The following is a 13,908-nucleotide window of genomic DNA, read 5'->3' as shown; positions in this document are numbered from 1 at the left end:
CTGGGACTTTCATGCCTGCATTTAATTATCTTGTTCATCCTTGCTGCTTTGAGGCTTGCTCTCAAATCCCATTATTGCTTGGTGTCAAGTAGAGGGTTTTTTTTTCTTTTTTTTGGGGAGACATGACAAACAAACTGTTCCTTCTTGTTCAAGGTCCCTCAGGGCCTGGGAGTTGGTGGTTATCTCAATAGTAATAACAAGTATAAACATGAAGACGTGACAAAACCTATAATCAGAAGACAGGGAGAAACCTCAAATAGATCAAAATCTGTTAATAACTGCCCCTGGAACATCCCCATCTGCAATTCCAGTTAGCTACTGCTTGACCGCATGTGATTTTTATCTCAATGTCTCAGCTTTCCAATTTCTCCATAAGCACAGAAATTAAATATAAAAACAAGTACAGAAACAGGCAGCAACTATTTCTTTTGGACATAAGTTAAAAATCTAGAAGGACAAGACGAGCTGGAGAAAGGTGACACACATTGAAGAATGAATTGTTTTCTTCTATGTATTATGTCCATAACATTCCTATCAATGCTTTGTCCACAAGGAATGTGTCACCTTTCTCATAGTAAATGCAGCACTGCAGATCCTCTGCCTCTTCTCCACAAGCAATACCAGTCAGGGGACATCCACTTTGCTAGCATCATTTCTCAGATCTTCCTGTTTTATACGATGATGGACTTTAAGGCACCTCCTTCTAGAAACCTCTTTGAGGAAAGTATGTAAGTATTGAGTTATGGCCAGAGAGATATATGTCAAATAGACCTGAAGATGAATGAGTGAAATAAGTGAGTGAAAATTCATTATTTGAATTGTATTATTCGTATAACACAACAACTGTTATGCTGATGTCTTGCATCAAATTCATGTAAGTATTCAGTTATGATCAGAGAGATATATGTCAAATAGACCTGAAGGTGACTACGTGAAAGGGCATTGTATGAATTGTATTATGTAAATGATATAGTTACATGTCTGCTGATAGTTTGCATCCAATTCACCATGTAGTTTTGAGTCATACATAGAGCATGAAATAATTGCTGGCTATATGTGTTATATCAGTGTATTTACAGTATCTCTGCATATGCATAAACATTTTATGTACTTTGCATATTTGGTGCCTTTATCTGCTTGATTGATGTTGGATCATCAAATGCCAAGCAAAGAATGTTAGAGAATTGATGTTTCTTTCTGTCCAGTTATGTCTTTGTCATTGTTCCCCACCCTTATATTTCACCAAAATTAGGTTTGGTCTATGGAACCCAGGGCCTTCTCTTTGGAGATAATGTACAATATACTTTCTTTAATTATATTTTTGAATATTCATATTTATACAAATGGTGCTGCTTCTTTCACAATGACAAAGCTCCATGGGGGGAGTTGAGACCCAAGGTTCCTTCCTTAGTAACTTCTTTGGATGAGCATCCTAGCCTAATCTAACAAGTAGCACTGTCCTAGTCTTGCCATGTAAGTATTTCCAGAGAAAAGATGGAATTGAAGAAAAGGTGGAAAAAGAACTCCATTATAGATCCCATCAGCAACTCTCATAAAAAAAGATACCCAAGAGATTGATGTTCACTGTTGCTTCCTGGGTCAATAGTGAAGGCATCACTGATATGCCAATAATACTGTGCTAGAATAAAAAAATTGAGATACTTGGCCAAAGAGCTAAATCTGATGGCCACTATATATTTCCAATAAAGTGCTTTGATTATTTTATTAGCTTAAATAAGTGCAATGAATGAAACTTTTTTTATTAAAAAACAAACTTTATTAAACATAAAAAGATAAAATACCATATCGAGTATATACAGAATACATTTATATTAATCCGAACATCATTACTTACTCACAACAAAAGTAGAAAAAGAAAATCAAACAAAACGAAAAAGAGAAAAAAAATGTAGAAAGTGACTTTGTCACTTTATCACATCCTTTATCTTGTTGAGGGTGCCTATTTGTTAATTTTATTCTCTTACAGAATTTTACTTTAACTCTCCTTTTTTTTAATTTATCCAGTCGTACCATCAATTGCCAACTGATCAACTAATAATCCAAAAATTTTACAATTGTGCGGAAATGGATAAATTAACATTTGAGTTAAAAGATAAGGTAGACTCAAAATACTACACGGCATGGAATAGATGGTACGGCAATGAATGAAACTTATTGCTTGTTACATATATTGACTGGATCAACTCCTTATATTATAATATATTTGAAAGGAGAGGCTAAATAGATATCATATTCTGCAAGAAATGAGTTATAGCAAATAATGTACCTCTCTCTTCAGGGTCATAACCCAGATTTACCAACATATCCTGGCTTTAGTATTTGCTGTTAAGGAGATCAATACTAATCCCCATATTTTACCCAATGTTACCCTGGGCTTTCAAATCTATAACAGCCATTTTAATCCAAAATGGATGTACCATGCTACAATGGAACTCCTTTCCTCTAAAGGCAGATTAATCCCTAATTACAACTGTGACATTCAGAAATATCCAGTAGCAATGATTGGAGGACCTGACACTGACGTATGTCTTCATGTGGCCATCATTCTACACATCTACAAATTTCCTCAGGTAACCATATATGTGGAGTATGGATACAATCCAGTTAAATTTTTCCATTTATTTAAATAAGACTTGATCGCTGGCATACAGTAAACATTGACTGAAATCAAGAGGAACATTTTTCTTTCAAACTTCTTTTCAAATCTAAGAAACACTCTTGTTAATAGTTGGATGTTCCATGTTAACTGGACGAGAAAGTTTCTGGTGCACCAAATGTTATTGACTGAATTCACAAAGTAATTTAATATCCAGAGCTTAAACAATAGATTGAACTAAACGTGAAGGTTTATACAGGAAAGGAAGTCCCAAAGAAATCAAAGCAAAATTGAGGCTATATATATATATATATATATATATATATATATATATATATATATATATATATATATATATATATATATGTGTGTGTGTGTGTGTGTGTGTGTGTGTGTGTGTGTGTGTGTGTGTGTGTGATAAATGCCAAATCTAAACCTGTTAATATGTAATGGAACTAAACTTTTGCTTTGTGTACTATAATGAAAAATATACATTAATGCACTTTTTAAAAAATCAAAGCCTATTGTCTCCTTTCTGAATCCTTCTGCATTTTCTATAGTTTATGTATGGGTCTGCTCCAGTGACAAATAAGGACAAACAGGCAGGTTTCTATCACCAAATGTTTCCAAATACGGACCTTCAGTATGAGGGAATTCTTCAGCTACTGCAGAATTTTAAATGGACATGGATTGGGGTTGTAACTGTGAATAATGAGAATGGGGAGAAGTTTGCACAAAATGTGGTTCCCATGTTTGCCCAAAATGGGATCTGTTTTGACTTCATTGAAAGATTCCCATTTGCTTCTTATTTGACTGATATTGTCAATATGGTGGAAAGAGGGATGAAAATATACCGCACTATCATGAAAAGCACCGTCAATTCGGTGTTACTTCAAGGCGAAATTGACATAATGATAATTTTGAGAATGTTTCCCTCAATGTTAAAATTTGAAGATATACCAATACAAGGAAATAGTAAAATCTGGATTATGACAGCCCAGATGGATTTCACATCTCTTCCTTTTCAGAGATGGGAAGACCTAGATTTTCTCCATGGTGCTCTATCCTTTGCAGTTCATTCAAGAGAGGTCGTAGGATTTCAGGAATTTCTTCAGACAAGAAAACCAAACTTTAATGAAGAAGATGACTTTATTAGGGTTTTTTGGAAGGAGGCATTTGGATGCGTGTTCTCAGGCTCCATAGTTGGTGAGAAGAGTAACTCCATAATGGACAGTCCATTGATATGCACTGGTGATGAGAAGATAGAGACCCTCCCTGTATCTGTTTTTGAAATGGACATGACTGGCCACAGCTATAGCATCTACAATGCAGTCTACATTTTGGCACAAGCATTACATGTTGCTTATTCAACTACCTTCAGAAACAGAGCAAGAGTAGGCAAAGTAGGAGTTATTGAACTTCTCCAACTTCATCCATGGAAGGTAATGTCTCACGTCATAGGGGTTTCTACTCTCCATTATGTTAACATAATGTTATGTTATGTCTGACATTGTTGTTGCTAGTTGCAAAGTGATGTCCGACCCATTGCGACCCCATGGACCACATTCCTTCCTGTCCTCTACTGTCCTCTGGAATCCATTTAAGCTCATACCTACTGCTTCAGTGACTCCATCCAGCGACCTCATTCTCTGTCGTCACCTTCTTCTTTTGCCCTCAATCTTTCCCAGCATTAGACTCTTCTCCAGTAGGTCCTTTCTTCTAATTAGGTAGCCAAACTATTTCAATTTCATCTTCAGGATCTGGCCTTATAAAGAGCAGTCAGGGTTGATCTCCTCTAGTACTGACCAGCTTGATTGCCTTGCAGTCCAAGGGACTCACAGGAGTCTTCTCCAGCACCATAGTTCAAAGGCCTCAATTCTTTGATGCTCAGCCTTCCTTATGGTCCAAATTTCACAGCCATGCATTGCAACTGGAAAACCATAGCCTTGACTATACACACTTTTGTTGGCAAGGTGTTGTCTGACAAACAATTGTATAAATTTGTCTCCATATCATTGGATGGCCAGTTAAATATGCTAGTATGCCATTGAGAATTTATCACAAAATGGAGACAAGTCCCTTCCATTAAGATATAACCTACATGTAAAAACTATCCTTTCTTTTCTATACTTTGGAAATATACTTTGTGAAATGGAGGTAGGCTTTCATCATTTAACAGATCCTGATGAATTGTTTGTCCCCTCCCTTTATTCTTTGTTTGCAGCTCAATCAAATAGTAAGAAGCATCTCATTCAATAATACTGCAGGAGAAACACTATCTTTCAACCAAAACGGAGAACTAAAGGCTGGGTTTGATGTCATCAATTGGGTTACATTCCCAAATAAATCCTTTTTGAAAGTCAAAGTTGGTGGAATAGGATCTGTGACTTCCCAAGAGGACAGGTTAAAAATGGATGAAGCCATCATTTGGCCAAGCAGGTTTAACCAGGTTTGGATAATCCGGAATTCAGTTACTGCTTTAACTGAATAGATGTGAGCTGTGGGACAATTCCTGTGATTCCTATGTCTGAAATACTAAAAGATATGCCTGGGGAAACCTATAATGATTGATGTTATAGAAAGGAACGTTTAATTGCCATATAGTACTCCTGCAAGTTAGAAGAAGAAAAAATGCCTTTAGAAGTGATGTAATAACCATGTCAACAAAGCTTTTACACATTTAGACAGTGCTGAAAAGGTAACAATTTAATTGTAACCAAAATAAATCCCAAAAATTAGTAGAAATAACCCAATTTATTTCATAAGAACCTCTTAATTATGTGCTGGAAGAAATATCCACCTGGTTCAGTTCCATGGTGGGAGAAAGAAACTGGAAACATGGGAGCTGATTGGAAAGATGGTTTAATGATGAAGCAGAACCACCAAGCATATTTATTTATTTATTTATTTATTTATTTATTTATTTATTTATTTATTTATTTATAGTATTATATTTCTATACCGCCCTTCTCCTGCGGGACTTAGGGCGGTGTCAGCCAGGATAAAACATAGCATATAAAATTTAAAAACATTTTAAAAAACAATTAAATAATTTTGGCCCGAATTTAAAATAACCCAATTAAAACCGAAATTCAATTAAAAAACTGAGAGGATCGGATCAAGCCAGCCCAGCTAGATGGAACAAGTGTGTCTTCAGGGCCCGACGAAAAGTCCGGAGGTCAGATATCATGCGTATCTCAGGGGGCAGGTTATTCCAGAGGGCAGGTGCTGCCACAGAGAAGGCTCTCCCCCTGTGGGTCGCCAGCTGGCACTGGCTGGCCGACGACACCCTGAGGAGGCCCTGTCTGTGTGAGCGAACCGGTCGGTGGGAGGCTATTGGAGGCAGAAGGCGGTCTCACAAATACCCCAGCCCTAAGCCATGGAGTGCTTTCAAGGTGGTTACCAACACCTTGAAGCACACCCGGAAGACCACAGGAAGCCAGTGCAGCTCACGCAGGAGAGGTGTTATATGTGAGCGCCCCGTCGGTCCCATAATCCCCCGAGCGGCCACGTTCTGGACCAACTGCAGCCTCCGGGTGCACCCCAAGGGGAGCCCCATGTAGAGAGCATTGCAGTAGTCCAGGCGAGAAGTGACGAGTGCTTGAGTGACTGTGCACAGGGAGTCCCGATCCAGAAAGTGATGCAACTGGCATATCAGGCGAACTTGATAAAAAGTCCCCCTGGCCACAGCTGTCATATGCTCTTCTAAAAACAGCTGTGCATCCAGGAGGATGCCTAAATTGCGAGCCCTCTCCATGGGGGCCAGTGATTCACCCCCAATAGCCAGCGATGGCACCAGCTGGCTATATCGGGACGCCGGAATCCACAGCCACTCGGTCTTGGAAGGGTTGAGTCAGTGCCTGTTTCTCCCCATCCAGACCCGCACGGCCTCCAGGCACTGGGACATCACTTTAAGGGCATCGTTGGGGTGGCCTGGGGTGGAAATGTACAGCCGAGTGTCGCCAGCGTACTGATGGAACTCCACCCCAAAGCCGCGGATGATCTCGCCCAGCGGCTTCACATAAATGTTGAACAGAAGGGGCGAGAGGACCGACCCTTGTGGCACCCAACAAACAAGGCGCCTCGGGGTCGACCGCTGCCCCCCTGTCAACATGGATTGTGACCGGTCAGAGAGGTAGGAGGAGAACCACTGCAGAACGGTGCCCCCCACCCCCAGCTCCTTCAACCGGTGAAACATGATACCATGGTCGATGGTATCAAAAACCGCTGAGAGATCTAACAGGACCAGGATAGAGGAGCAACCCCTATCCTGAGCCCTCCAGAGATCATCCACCAATGCGACCAATGCCGTTTCCGTGCTGTGCCCAGGCCGGAAACCGGACTGGAGCGGGTCCAGATAGACAGCTTCATCCAGGTACTGGGGAAGCTGCCACGCCACCACACTCTCAACAACCTTCGCAACGAAGCAAAAGTTGGAGACTGGACGATAGTTAGCCAAAATAGCTGGATCCAGGGAAGGCTTCTTGAGGAGGGGCCTCACCACCGCTTCTTTCAAAGCGGCCAGCAGGACCCCCTCACTCAGAGAAGCGTTAACAATCCCCTGGAGCCAGCCTCGTGTAACCTCCCAGGAAGCCAGTACCAACCAGGAGGGGCACGGGTCCAATAAACATGTGGTCGTTCAGCCGTCCCAGGATCCTATCCACGTCCTCAGGAGCAACAGGATCAAACTCCTCCCAGATAACACTCTCAAGACCTGCCTCAGTCATCCCATCTGGACTTACCCAGTCAGAGGCCAGGCCCTCCCGAATCTGAGCAATCTTGTCGTACAGATACTGTACAAAGTCCTCAGCTCGACCCTGCAAGGGATCATCCCGCGCTTCCAGATGGAGGAGGGAGCGGGTCACCCTAAACAGGGCGGCTGGGTGATTATCTGATGACGTGATAAGAGCAGCAAAATAGCTAGATTTCACCGCTTTTATCACCACTAGGTAGGTCTTAATATGAGACCTCACCAGTGTTCGGTCAGATTCGGAGCGGCTGGTCCTCCAACTACTCTCCAGGCGTCTTTTCCAGTACTTCATCTCCCTCAGCTCCTCGGAGAACCAAGGAGCTAGGTGAGTTCGGTGCCGGGTCAGAGGCCACAAAGGCACGACATGGTCCAAAGCCCCGGCGGCCGCACTATCCCAGGCGGCCACCAGGTCTTCAGCCAAGTCATGAGCCAGAGTCTCAGGAAATGGCCCAAGCTCCATCTGGAACCTATTAAGATCCATCAGGCGCCTGGGGCGCAACCACCTGGTCGGTCCCGCCTCCCTGCAGCAAGGTGCAGCAGTTAGAAAGTCCAGTCGAAGGAGCGAGTGGTCAGACCATGACAAGGGTTCGATGACTATATCCCCTGTATTGAGGCCACTTGACCACTGACCAGAGACAAAAATCAAGTCCAGAGTGTGTCCACCTATGTGTGTAGGGTCATGAATTAACTGAGTAAGGTCCATGGCCGTCATGGAAGCCATGAACTCTCGAGCCACCTCAGACGCTTCACCGATAGATGGCAGGTTGAAATCCCCCATGACTAAAAATCTGGGGGTACCAACCGCCACCTCGGCAATAATGTTGAGCAGCTCGGGCAGGGCCGTTGGCACGTGGCAGGGAGCCAGGTACACGATCAACAAGCCCATCTGTACTCCACGGCCCCACTTCACAAAAAGGGACTCACATCCAGCTATCTATGGAACAGTGCTCTCCCTCGGATCAAGACCTTCCTTTATAATAACCGCCCCTGCCCTGGGCTCTCGGCTGATGGAATGCATGGAAGCCTGATGGGCACATCTCTACAAGGGGGACTCCCCCCTCCTGGCCCAACCAGGTCTCCAAATACCTGCCAGGTCCGCTCCCCCCTCTTGAATAAGATCACAAATGAGGGGGGCTTTATTTACCATGGACCTGGCATTGCACAACAGCAGCCGAAGGCTCGGGCCCTGAGAGACTGAACAGCCTGGAGTGCGAGAAGGGCTATGGGGACTGGGGCACGCCACCGCTTGAAGATAGCGAGTGCGTGCCCCCACCACATGATACGGCCCCCTGCTCCCGCCATATCTGCCCCTCCCACTCAACGTATTAATGGAAAAGCCCTCAACAGAATGGATTCTAATGTCCCCCTTACCCCCGGAATCCGCACCCTCCATGGCCCCATTGACAGCTGGGCCGGACCCCTCCCCCTGCAGGTTAACCCCCAAATCCACACAACCCTCCTGCCCCTTAAAGTCCCTTAAAAAATGGTTCTCTGGTGCAGCTGAACACATGGAGTTGAGAGTGACGGGTATTTATACCTACTCTTGGGCTTTGAACTTGAACTTTCTGTTCCTGTGCAAGAACATTCATTCTATTTTCTGTGTAGGGGACATAGCTCTGTAGGTTGTCTCAGGTTTCGTTGAAGTTTTCTGAGTGATACAAAGTCCTTAAGAGATTCTGCAATGTGGTGCTGCCAGTGGGTTAATCCTATTTTGTCCTGGACGGTTATGTCTTAATCCCATCATCCTGGAGCCGAAAGTCTTTTGTTTTGTAGATAGGATGGCCCAATCTCTCTTAATGGGCACAAAATATCTGCTGGGGGGAGAGAGTTTGGGTTGAGTTTCTGTCTCCCTTAAGATTTCTATTTCTCTCTTAGGGGAAATATTTTACCCTGTCTTTTTAAGTATTCCTCAAAATATTTCATTCTTCTAGGAGATGGGTGGGTACTAATTTTCTACATATGTAATCCATATCATTATGCAAAATATATCATCTTAACTCACAGCAGGAATTGCCATTGAATAGTTCTTGGTTTAATGTGGATAAAAGAAAGGAATCATACAGAGTCAGATACATGAGCTCTAAAGGACCCTCTCTATTCACATTATTATAAGGGGAAGACGTGCTTAGAACATGAACTCTGAGAGACCCTCTCTATTCACATTATTATAAGAGAGAAAAGTGCTTGCTTGGAGATTACATTAAAAGCAGCTAAACCCCATTAAGTGGTAATATATCTTCTGATGAGACCTAGATGTCACGGAAGGACAGCCATATGGAAAACATCTGACTGACCTCACTGTGAATGACACAAAGACATATATGTTACAAAGAGTTACTTAATCCAATAAATTTACCTAAGGACAGCAGTACATTTCCCATTAACAACCACAGCATTTAAGAAAGGTTGTCTAGCTAAAGATAATCTTATAAACTAAAAATAATGGTTTACTAAAGGTTTACTAATGAGGAAATGTGTCAATTATCATATGACAGGTGTGTGTTAGCCATATATGGAGAATGTATGATCTCATGTTAACCATATATGGAAAATGTATGATCTCACTGAATCCTTTGTTTTAGAAATGTATAAAAACAGAGATATCACAGCTCTTGGGTTGTTCAAAGCTGCAGGTACAAATCTGGCTCTGAACCTTGCCCAATAAAACTGTCTCTGGCTGACCCAGGAATGTTGTTTGGTCCCTTCATTCTACAACAGGTTGATGGTATAGAAACTAAACCATTGATTTCTTTTAGTAGTTATTTACCAGAATACTAGAAAAGGCTATAGGAAGCTGAAAAAATACATAGAAGACAAAGTAAACTATATTAGCAATAGGTAAACTATATGACTATATTACCAATAGGACTGCTCCATATTACTTTACAGCACTCTCTGTACAATTTCAGCATATTACTCCCAGCAATCTGGGCCCTCATTTTACCGAACATGGAAAGATGGAAGGCTGAGTCAACCTTGAATCCATCAGGGTATGGATAGAGTTAACCTGTAAGACTACATTCTAATCACAGAGCCATAACAAAGACTATTTGTGGAAGCTCTGTAAATCCCATGGCATTTTCTCCCTTTTATTTTTTTTCACTGACATCACTCACAAGCCTTTCCACCAAACCTGATACAAAGTGGAAGCTTTGTAGACCAAAACTATTATTACAAAGTCTTGAAAAATGCAAAGCATTCTCTTCTATCCTTTATGAACAGGTCCAGCCACTTTCTCTATGTAATAACTATTGCCCTTTGGGTTATGCTAAGAAGAGAATAGAAGGGAAGCCATTTTGTTGTTATGACTGTCTTCACTGTCCAGAAGGGAAGATTTCAAATAGAATAGGTGAGTGATGAACAATGAGTGATGCAGATTTTACAGATGTATTTATTTATTTATTCATTTAAATATTTGTCAACAAGTACAAGGAAACAGTATCAGTATAGACATAGACATGGACACATCAAAAAATCGCACAAATAAATGGATATAAATAACATAGCCATAAACACATGAAATGATTACATGTAAATGGGGACATTACAACAGGGATTGTAGGCATGCTGGTGCACTTATGCACGCCCCCTTAGGGACCTCTTAAGAAATGTGTAAGATCCACTGTAGACAGTTTAAAGGAAAAGGGATGGGGGTTAGATAAACTAACAACAGGATCAGGTAGACTGTTCCAGACATTTACTACTCTATTGATGAACTCGTATTTTCAACAATCGAGATTAGAGCGGATTGCATTTAGTTTGTATCTATTGATAGCCCTTGTGTTATTGAGGTTGAAGTTAAAGTAGTTATTAGCAGGTAGGACATTATGGTAGATAATATTATGTACTAAGCTTAGGTCGTAACGTAGGCAGCGTAGTTCAAGGTTATCCAGGCCTAAAATTTCAAGCCTGGTAGTATAAGAAATTCTCCTAGAGAGGAGTTGAGAACTCTTTTACTTCTTGTAAAACTACTCTTTTTGTATTGATATTAGATACCATAAATATTCATTTCTATGCAGACAAAACATTCTCACAGTTTATAGATGCAGTGTAACTGTATAATATGATAAGAATACAGATCTTAACTCCATTTTGTCACACTGAGGAAAAATCCCTATTTTCTCTGGGCAGCTCACATAACAGCAGTGGTGGGATACTGATATAGTTGATATTCAGACTGTGCAGAGATTGAGATCAAATCCATATTAATCACTTCAGAAGACCACCTTCAACATTTCAAGCTATCATGTAATTCCATGGAAACGCTATGTGTGTTTGAATGATGTAGAGAGGATATAATTTTGTGCTTCTGCAAACCAGAAGCCACATTTGGAGATAAAATCCTATGCTTTCCACAGCTCTATTTGGCATTTCTATGTTGAATTAAACAATCTGATTGATTGTAAAAAATGGGACAATGGAATTAGAAAGAAATATTTACGGAAGTCCTTCTAATGTGGGTAGATGAAGAAGGACAGAGGAGAACTGCAGAACATCAGCAAAGTGAAGCTGCATTTAGAGTAGTAATGAGTTCAAAGGAGAATATTTATTTATGGGCCCCTAAGAGTAGACACCAGCTTAATGCACATAATCAATAATTAATGTCAGTTCATTGTATAAGGACAATGCTTCTACCTGATTTTTTTCCTAGATATGGACGATTGTTTTCCATGTCCAGAAGATCAGTATCCAAACAAGGAACAGAATTCATGTCTTCCAAAAACTGTAACATTTCTGACATATGAGGAAACTTTGGGGTCCATCTTGGCCATTTGTTCTCTTTCTTCCTCTTTTATCATAGTGTTGGTTTTGGGTATCTTTATTAAGTACCAGGATACCCCCATCGTCAAGGCCAATAACCGAAACCTCACCTACATCCTTCTCATTTCTCTCCTGTTTTCATTCCTTTGTGCTTTACTATTCATTGGCAAACCTCATAAAGCGACCTGTCTCCTTCGACAAAGTGCTTTTGGTGTCATTTTTACTGTAGCTGTATCCTGCGTGTTAGCAAAAACTATTGTGGTGGTTTTAGCTTTCATGGCCACCCAACCAAAGTCTACAATGAGGAAATGGGTGGGGAAAAGATTGGCCATTTCTATTGTATGTTTCTGCTCTTTCATTCAAGTAGTTCTTTGTACTGTCTGGCTGTTGACTTTTCCTCCATTCTCTGATTTGAACATGCACTTAATGGCAGAAGAAATTGTTCTGGAATGTAATGAAAACTCCTTTGTCATGTTCTACTGTGTCTTGGGCTTCATGTTCCTCTTAGCCTTTGTCAGCTTTACTGTAGCTTTCTTTGCCAGGAAATTACCAGATTCTTTTAACGAAGCCAAATTTATCACCTTCAGCATGTTGATTTTCTGCAGTGTTTGGCTCTCCTTTGTTCCTAGTTATCTGACTACAGGGGGCAAACATATGGTGGCTGTGGAGATCTTCTCCATTATAACATCCAGTGCAGGGCTCCTGGTATGCATCTTTTTCCCTAAATGCTTTATCATCATACTGAGGCCAGAACTGAATAGCAAGCAGTATATAAAACAGAGAAATAACTGAGAGATCTACAACTGTATTACCTTCTATTATTTTACCCATGAGAAATCAGTAAGACCTCAAAGTGAAGACCTGTAACCTTTTGCCATTTGATGATGATGTTGTTATCCATTCAGTTATATCTGAGTCTTGGTGATTCTATGGGACAGATTTCTTCACATCTTCCCATTTTGCCCTTCTTCTTGTGTAAAGAGGCCATTTTGATTCCTCTCCCATATCCATATCTTCTGTTTATTTATTGCATTATTAAAGAATGACAGGACATTAGAAGTTTCTTACTATATCACCTTAAATATGATTTCACAAAATGATTTATTGAGATGTTGCTGGGGATAAATGATTTTGAAAAACGATGGGAGATATTGTTCTGCAGAATAGTGTGTGCCACATATTCTCCACCAAGGGTTTGAAATGAAGATTTTGGATATTGTGACATTGTACAAAACTTCAAATATAATGCATTATAACATCCAGTGTGGGGCTCCGTGTGCATCTTTTTCCCTAAATGCTATATCATCATACTGAGGCCTGAATTGAATAGCAAGCAACATCTAAGACAAAAAAAATAATTAAACAACTCTATTTCCTGTTTTTAATAAAGCAATACAAAAGCAGGAAGGCCCCAAAGTGAAGAAATACAACCCTTTCCCATTTTTACCTGAGGAACAATAATCATCTTAACTGAGCCTACTTACTATTTGGGGGGTAAATGTACTGTCTTAAAGCCTATATTTTCCTTAGCTTTAACTTCCTTCTTTTAAGAATGTTTTAACATTCTTAACAACATTTTTATCAGCATGTTATATAGTTTTCCTTGTCTGTGAAACAACTTTTTTCTTGAAAGAGTTGGAATTAGCCCTTGTCTAACGTCCCAAAAGAGGGACGCATGACTCGATGGCTCAGTGGCTAAGACGCTGAGCTTGCCAATCATTTGAACTAACAAACAATACAGCATACCTTTATTAAACATCATCAGAAACAGGGGTCGGCC

At 40.8% G+C, this 13,908-nt stretch overlaps 1 protein-coding gene and 1 long non-coding RNA gene across 2 annotated transcripts; both read left to right on the top strand.

Annotated features, from left to right (window-relative positions):
* Positions 1-3,817: 3,817 nt before the first annotated feature.
* Positions 3,818-5,365, top strand: LOC132710511 (uncharacterized). Its single transcript, XR_015734312.1, has 2 exons — positions 3,818-4,059; positions 4,842-5,365. It is a non-coding gene; the product is annotated as an uncharacterized LOC132710511 (long non-coding RNA).
* Positions 5,366-12,018: 6,653 nt separating this feature from the next.
* LOC132710514 (vomeronasal type-2 receptor 26-like) lies at positions 12,019-13,390 on the top strand. The gene has a single exon (XM_060686908.2). It carries the CDS (start codon positions 12,021-12,023, stop codon positions 12,918-12,920), a length of 900 nt encoding a protein of 299 aa, XP_060542891.2. The 5' UTR covers positions 12,019-12,020; the 3' UTR covers positions 12,921-13,390.
* The last annotated feature ends 518 nt before the right edge of the window (positions 13,391-13,908 follow it).

This window comes from Pantherophis guttatus, chromosome 4, assembly GCF_059756535.1.
Source record: "Pantherophis guttatus breed Tessera chromosome 4, ASM5975653v1, whole genome shotgun sequence".
NCBI classification, from domain to species: domain Eukaryota; kingdom Metazoa; phylum Chordata; class Lepidosauria; order Squamata; family Colubridae; genus Pantherophis; species Pantherophis guttatus.
This window is presented reverse-complemented; position numbering and strand designations above follow the sequence as displayed.

Bases quoted from the DNA above. Each gene is read 5' to 3' on its own strand.
- LOC132710514 (XM_060686908.2), top strand. From the start codon at position 12,021: ATGGACGATTGTTTTCCATGTCCAGAAGATCAGTATCCAAACAAGGAA.